At 46.6% G+C, this 7834-nt stretch overlaps 1 protein-coding gene across 1 annotated transcript; it reads left to right on the forward strand.

Moving 5' to 3' along the window:
- The first annotated feature begins 488 nt into the window (after positions 1-488).
- Positions 489-5570, forward strand: MYC (MYC proto-oncogene, bHLH transcription factor). Its single transcript, XM_044669166.1, has 3 exons — positions 489-866; positions 2688-3486; positions 4702-5570. The coding sequence occupies exons 2-3, from the start codon at positions 2697-2699 to the stop codon at positions 5262-5264; spliced, it is 1353 nt and encodes a 450-aa protein (XP_044525101.1). The 5' UTR covers positions 489-866; positions 2688-2696; the 3' UTR covers positions 5265-5570.
- The last annotated feature ends 2264 nt before the right edge of the window (positions 5571-7834 follow it).

Genomic DNA, 7834 nt, shown 5'->3' on the forward strand with positions numbered 1-7834 from the left:
AACGCAAAAATATATGTGTTAATCATATCCATAGTACCATCCTTTTATACTATATGAGGCTTACTTATAGTGAGCCTGCGTTTTCAACTCTTCTTGTGAAACGGCCCCTCCCCTATTCTGTTCTCAATGCAGTGGAAAGCGGAGGAAGAAAAAAAAAATCCCCATCTTGCAAATCCCCGCCCACCTCTGCTTTATAATGCAAGGGTCTCTGGGGCGGAAGACCCCTTGGCAGCAATTCTCAGCTTGGACTCCAAGCCTGCCGCGGCGCCCCCCAGTCTAGCTCTTCCCCTGCTTTCTCCCCGTCCCTGACCTGCCTGGAGCGAGCTTTCCCGGTCTATTTGCTGTGGGTTAGAGCCATACAGGCAGAAGCTCTGGCTCCTCCTCCTGGATCTCTCCCTTACTAGGGAAGCCTGGGTTTGGCGGGAAAGATAGGCGGATGGATCTGGCCTTGGTGGTATAAAAAGCCTGATTTCAGACGCTTTATCTGACTGTCTCTCCAGTAATACGGGAGAGTGGAATAGAATAGGAGAGCGAAGGAGAGACCGTCAGGGGAGCGAAGAGAGAGGGGAGAGCTAAGAGTGAGAAGGGGGGTCTTCTCTTTCTACTACCCTCAACCCCCTTCTCCACCCCTCCCTCTCTTCCCCGCCCGCTCCCCCCTCCTACCGCTGACTGCTGCAACCAAGAAACTTTGTATTGCATCGAGTCTCGAATACTTTGCATTGGAACTTACAATACAGAAGGAGAAAGACTCCAGCAGAAGAGAGTGGATTCTGTCGCTGTACTGATATACTTCGGTCCTCTCTTCTTAAAGGCGATTCACCCTTCCCGAAGAAGACCTGAATTCCTCTCGACTGATTGAATTCCTGGTAAGTGCAAAAACCTGTTTTATTTCAATTTTTTTAATTTTTAAAGATATTTTACTAACGACGAATCCATGCCTGATTTTTTTTTTCCTTAGAAGTGGGGGTGCTTTTTCTCGCTGTCTCTTGTCTTGTCTCTCCTCCGGTGACACTTTGGGATAGAGTAGGTCATATTGAAGCCGGAGGTTAGGGAAAAAACCCAGGGCAAGATTTGGGGTGAATTGTCAAGATGAAGGAGACAGACGAAGTAGCGGAGTGTGTGTTTCAGTGTTTTATTCCTGATCGTCTGGACATTTGGACATTTCTTGTGTATAGAAGCAAGCTAGTTGGTCGTTTTTCGGGTTTTTTTTTTTAATTTTAATTTTAATTTTTTTTGAGCTGTTGGGAGAGGACTGGTTGGGAGGTAATCGCTCCTGGGCATAAAGGTCTTTAGCCTTTTAGTCAGAATTACATATTGCGTCTGTGAGTGTGTGTATATATGGGTGAGAGAGAGCTAGAGAAAGAGAGAGCTTTGTGCTGTTCGACTCTTGCAGGGAGAAAGGAGGGTATTTAAATTTCGGCTTAGCGCATTTCTGACTGTCAGACACTGCGGCTCTCCCCCGACCGGCAAATCCAAAACTAGATTTAAAAACTCACCCACCACTACCTCTTCCTCCCACCCCCCACCCCCAACCCCTTTTAGCTATTGGAACTCGGCAAGGGGGAGCGGAGGGAGAGAAAGAGAGGGCTTTTGGATAGATGTGCGAAACTCCTGGAAATCATTTGCTCTGAGAAAAACCGGGTGAATCTCTTTCCCAGCCGACTCTTTTTTATCCCACCACCCCTATGTTCCCTCACACACACCCCCACCTTGCTCTTTCAATGTAGGAAGAAGGGGAGACTTAGTGGACTGAATGCTTTTCCAGAACAGCCGCTAACCCCCCCCCCCATCGCTGCCCCCCACCCAGAGATGGTGAGGAGAAAGGATACTACCACCCCACATAAAGGCAATTATTTTTTTAAATTTTTCCTTAATTTTTATTCTTAAAACACACACACCACCCCACCTCCCACCCCCACTGCTCTGGGTGAAAAGCCGGGGAAGAGAGAGAAGCCGGCAAAGGCTGGTTGGTAGTGGGGTGTATGGGGGTGGGGGGCGGTGAGGAGGCGGGGAAGAAGATCGGATAGGAGGAGGCGCCGGCTGGGGTAGGAGGAGGGGGAGAAGCCGGCGAGAGCTTTAGTGGGAATGGGAAAGGGAGCTGAGGGGAGCCCCTTAGCCGGGGGCGGGGAAGAGGAGGGAGAAAGGGAGGGAGAAAGGGAGGGAGGGAAGGAGGAGGGGGCCGGAGATGCAGCTGCCAGCCCCGCCGCGCCTTTCTCCTTCTTCCTTCAGGTGGCGCAAAACTTTGCGTGTACGGTTTTATTGGATCCCGTTCCCGCTCGCCCCCTCCCCAACTCCCCGCCCCAAGCCCTATGAAGGAGAGGGGGGAGGATTTCGCCTTCCTGGAGTGTTGGGAACTGAATCCCCGGAGCTGGGCGCACCATTGTGCCCGTGCGGCGGCCGGCGCAAACTGTTGCCACCCGCTGGATCTTGGCGCAAACTTAGCCGGGATTAATTGAGGGAGAGCAGCTGACTTGGCGCTGCGGGCGCAGCTCGGCTTTTATGTGCGTGTGCTGGGGTGTAGAGAAGGGTCTTTATTTATTCCATGCATTGTGTACTTTTTCCTTGAGGGTCGGAGGGGTCGCGTTCGGAGCACTCTCCTTGGAACAAGATCCTCGATTAACCCTGGACTCTCTTCTCTCTCTTTCTGTGCTTCTCCCTCCTTTGTGTGCGCCCCCTCCCCACTCCAGGCAGGCAAGATGCCCCTCAGTGCCAGCTCCCCCAGCAAAACCTACGACTACGATTATGATTCGGTGCAGCCCTATTTCTACTTCGAGGAAGAAGAAAACTTCTACCAGCAGCAGCAGCACAGCGAGCTGCAGCCGCCGGCTCCTAGCGAGGATATCTGGAAGAAGTTCGAGCTGCTGCCCACACCTCCCCTGTCCCCGAGCCGGCGCTCCAGCCTCTCGTCCTCATCCTCGTCCGCCGGCGGCGGGGGTGGAGGCGGAGGGGGAGGCGGCTCTGTACCCTCCACTGCGGACCAGCTGGAGATGGTGACCGAGCTGCTCGGGGGTGACATGGTCAACCAGAGTTTCATCTGCGACCCGGACGACGAGTCCTTCGTCAAGTCCATCATCATTCATGACTGCATGTGGAGCGGTTTCTCAGCTGCGGCCAAGCTGGTTTCTGAAAAGCTCGCCTCCTACCAGGCGACTCGCAAAGATACCGCCTGGGCCACCAGGCACAGCGCGCCCCCAGTGCACAGCCTCTACTTGCAAGACATGCACACAGCAGCATCGGAGTGCATCGACCCCTCGGTGGTCTTTCCCTACCCGCTCAGTGAGAGCAGCTCGCCCAAGCGCTGCACGTCCCCCGTCTCCTCTTCCACCTTCTCGTCCTCCACTGCCTCCTCCATGATGTCCTCGGTGGCCTCCTCTCCCCGGGCCAGCCCGGAGCCCCTGGCACTCTGCGAGGACACACCGCCCACCACGAGCAGCAGTAGCAGCAGCAGCAGCAGCAGCAGTAGCAGCAGCAGCAGCAGCGACTCTGGTAAGCAGAAGCAGTCCCTTAGGTCTCTCCCTTATGGGTTCAGCTTGACAGCTAGAGAAAGTAAGGAGGAGGAGGAAAAAGGAGGGTTTGGGCTAGGTGGAAAGGAACATTTCCCTTTCTCCCAGCACCATTTTTAGTCTGCCCTCCACTCCTCAGGAATTTCATTACTAACCGACTTATCTTTTAACCCTGCTTTCTCGCTTCCCTTTTGCACTTTAACTACCGTGCCAGGATGAAGAAAGGAGGATCTGAAAGGCGATTTCTATTGTCTTCATAAATGATTCCCTTTCCTGGGCCACACTGACCTTGCCCCCCTTTGAACTTCTGGGATGGGAAGGGTTAAGTAAGGAGGGGGAGGGGCACGGTCTGGGTGGTGCTAGTGAAAGTGACTAAAGTTTGAATGGGCTGGGAAGTGAGGATATTCTCAGCCTATTTCAAAAACTTGAGAAAGCCATTCAGTGCCAACACTGGCCTTTTTTTTTTTCCTCCCCGCTCAGAACTCTTGGCATAACCGCCAAAATTTTTTTTTCCTTTTTCCACTTCCCGTAAAGTAGGGAGTTGCTACAGTCCTACCCCAAAAGACTTGGAGTTGTCATTTGCACTGCCTAGGAGGTGCTTCATAATAAAGTCCCCTTAAAATAGGAGGTGCTGAGAATGCTTTGCTTTGGGTGTGTCCAAAGCCTCATTAAGTCTTAGGTAAGAATTGGCATCTCTGTTGTATTCTGGTAAATTGTAATTTTCTTGTCTTTGCTATAACCTCTATTGTCATTCATGGCCTTCCCTTGCTCAAAATTCCTCTTGAGAATCACTAGTCCTTCTTCTCTACTCTTCTCTACTTCTTCTCTACCTCTCTCCCCATCTGCCTTTCTTTGTCTGTTATCAGGTTCTGCAGTGTCCACAGAACCCACCTACCAAACACTGCACTTGGCCTGCCCCACTATTCCTGGGGCAGCCAGACCCTTTTAAAAACCTTCACCATAGAGGAGAGAGGTAATGAGAGCGAGGATGAATGAGTCTTTAGAGAAGGCATGCCATGATTCTTGTTTTCTCTTTGGGGGACTAAACGCTCCTTTATTGATAGAGAATTCCACTTCCAAATATTGAATTAATTTTGGATTCAAGCTTGACCAAAGGGCCTTCAGGAAAGTCTCTTATTTTAGTCCTTTCACTGGGAAGAACTTGTTAACCAGATGATTTTTATTTGTCTTCTTACAGAAGAAGAGCAAGAGGACGAGGAAGAGATTGATGTGGTTACTGTGGAAAAGAGGCAGCCTTCTACCCGGAGATCTGAATCAGGCTCCCACCCAGCTGGAGGCCACAGTAAACCTCCCCACAGCCCCCTAGTCTTGAAGAGGTGTCATGTCCCCACCCATCAGCACAACTATGCTGCGCCCCCCTCCACAAAGAAAGACTATCCCTCTGCTAAGAGGATTAAGTTGGACAGTGGCAGAATTCTCAAACAAATTAGCAACAACCGAAAATGTGCCAGCCCCAGGTCCTCAGACACTGAGGAGAACGACAAGAGGAGGACACACAACGTCTTAGAACGCCAGCGGAGAAACGAACTTAAATTAAGCTTCTTCGCCTTACGAGACCAGATCCCCGAGTTAGAGAACAATGAGAAGGCCCCCAAAGTTGTCATCCTCAAAAAGGCCACAGCTTATATTATATCTATCCAGGCAGAGGAGCAAAAATTGTCTACAGAGAGTGAGCTGTTGAGGAAAGAACAACTTCAGTTGAAACTCAAACTTGAACGGCTACAGAACTCTTGTGCATAAGTTATAAGGATGGGTGAAATCTTTTATAATTTGTTTTCACAAGACTTTAAAAGTTTCCTGTATAGACTGAAACGATTAAATATGAACAATTTTTCATTGCATGTCATGCAACCTCACAACCTTGGCCAAATTTTTGAACTGAAAAGTTTGGCCATAACCTTAAACTGCCTCAGTTTATGCATAAAGAACACTTTTTTTATGCTTCATTTCCCTTCCCCCCATGTACTATATCAATTGTTTTTTTTATTTAAGTACATCTTTCTTTTTAAAATTGATTTTGATATGAGTTTTAGAAAAAAATAAATATTTGGCAAATATATATAATTTAGCCAAATCCTGAGTAGCCGTTTTTTGCTGTTTTCCTATATTTTCACTATTAGCAAAAACATCTTAAACTCTGGAGATCTGGGTTCTAATCCCACCACTAATTCTACCTAACTGTGTGACCATGAAATGGATGGGATGTGGGCAAAGAGGAGGGGATTAGACATGAGATCCAAATCAAAGGTTTACTCTTTATTTTGAGCTTTGTTAGTGTTCTTTTCTGAAAGAAGTCAAAGTTTAGGAGCCTTTTGTTCTCCAGGCTAGAAGATGCTTCCCTAGCAACTGATCAGGATGAAAGCAACTAACTAGTCAAGATGATGAAGAGTTATGGTGATTCGCAGAGAGGGGAGCAAAGGGTGAAGCAGAGCTTGAAAGGACTTCCTTGAAGCTCTAAAACTTAATTTATTTAAGGGAAAAGAGTACCACTTAATTAGCAAAAAATGCAGAGTAACTTGCACTGTATGGTGCTGTATAGAAAACACCTAGAAGACAAAAACCCATCTTACATATATTGCCTGAGAGTCTTCTGAGGGAGCAATGGTAGTAATTGAGTTTTGGAAGTACTTCTGTTGCCAGTTAAAAAAATAAAACTACTATTTGAGTATCCAGTTCAAAAGATCCATAAGAAAGTTGATCATGGTGTACCCAGGAAGGCACTCAGACCTCCTGAGTTTTTACCTTGGGCATTTGCTACTAGGTAAGTAACTTCAGGTAAGTCACTTAACCCTTTCTGGTCTTCAGTTACAATCACTTAGTGACATTGAAAGTTCTCAGAATTTCCAAGTTGGAGAGGATTTCAAAAGCCAATTAGTCAAACCCATACATAAACATTCTTTCCACAACAAGAGGGCATAAATGGCCATCCAACCCAGCCTTTACCTCCAATGAGAGAAACTCAGTAAAGAAGCACTTAATGTTTGTCAAATGAATACATTTCCAGTCATTTTAGTAGCCCTAACACTGACAATCAGAATATTTTTATTAGCATTTAGGCCTTTGTGGCAACTATTCTCACCCTCCCTCGTGAACCTTGGTTCATGAATTGTTGTCCTAAATGAGTTTTCATTGATGCAGCAAGTAAGGCCTAGTCTTCCAAAATGAGATCACTTTAACCAAAAATATAGTAAATAGGGTACTTGAAAGTAATGGCTTCCAAAAAGAACTATTTCCACCTCCCCAAGCACGCCTATGTTGTTGGTTAACATCTAACGCTCTTTGAATGCTAATCAAGGGACTAAAAGTATTTTAAAACTTCCATTCCTCAGTTGACTTCTGGCAAATGAGAGATTTGGACTAGATGACCTAGTCTTCATTCCTTCTGTGGGAATAATATTACCAAATTTATAAGATTCTCCTTTTACTTTTCAATAAGCATTTATTAAGCACCCACTCTGCCCTAGGCACTGTGCTAAGTATGCTTTCTTTGTGACCTCCCCACCCCTATCAACCCAGGGCTATTTCTTGACTTCCATTTTTCTCTTCTTATTCTTTTTTTTTTTTTTTGTCAATCAATCAGCATTTATTTTAAGTGCCTACTATGTCCCAGGCTCCAGTGCTAGATGGCAGTCATCCTTCCTTGCCTGTTAGATAACAAATTAGATTCACCTAAACTCTCAATCCAATAGATTCTGAGTCTTACTTCAGTTTGACAGATAGCATGGTGCTATTTGTAGTCAAGGTATTCAAGGTTGAAATTCAGCTCCAAGTTTGATGTATTTTCAGTTCAAAGAGTCATAACCAATAGAGATTCTCTTTAAGCAGTTGAAAATATCTAAATCTTAACACAATTTGCCCAGTTCTTCCCTATGTTGATTTGGAAATAAAACAAAGATGCCTCAGGATGAAAGGAAGCAGGTGTCTTTTTTTTTTTTTTCATCATTGACTGAGCCAATAAAATGGGGAAAATTCCTCACCAGAAAAACTACTTCCAAACCATTAGGAAAACACTTGATGGAAACAGATCTTGGCTCTATTAATTGTAGGAAGTGTTCCAATTCCCTAATAAGCCTATCTTTATTTTACCCAATTAGGAAATGGGCTGCCTATGGGCCTAATGCCAACTTCTTACCAGAAGGGCAAGGCTGATTTTGACCATAATACAAACTGGCCCTTAAAGCCACTCCAGAGTCCCAGGGGTTTACATAGGAATTGAGAAATCCTTTGTATGTGGCCATAATCAACAACTGAGGGGCTGGGCAGGGGAAGAGTTAGAGGGAAAGGATGTAGCCAGGAGACTGGGAGAGTTA

This window comes from Gracilinanus agilis, chromosome 1, assembly GCF_016433145.1.
Source record: "Gracilinanus agilis isolate LMUSP501 chromosome 1, AgileGrace, whole genome shotgun sequence".
In the NCBI taxonomy this organism is placed as follows: Eukaryota; Metazoa; Chordata; class Mammalia; order Didelphimorphia; family Didelphidae; genus Gracilinanus; species Gracilinanus agilis.

Bases quoted from the DNA above. Each gene is read 5' to 3' on its own strand.
- MYC (XM_044669166.1), top strand. From the start codon at position 2,697: ATGCCCCTCAGTGCCAGCTCCCCCAGCAAAACCTACGACTACGATTAT. The intron at 3,487-4,701 runs GTAAGCAGAAGC...GTCTTCTTACAG, and splicing joins CAGCAGCAGCAGCGACTCTG to AAGAAGAGCAAGAGGACGAG.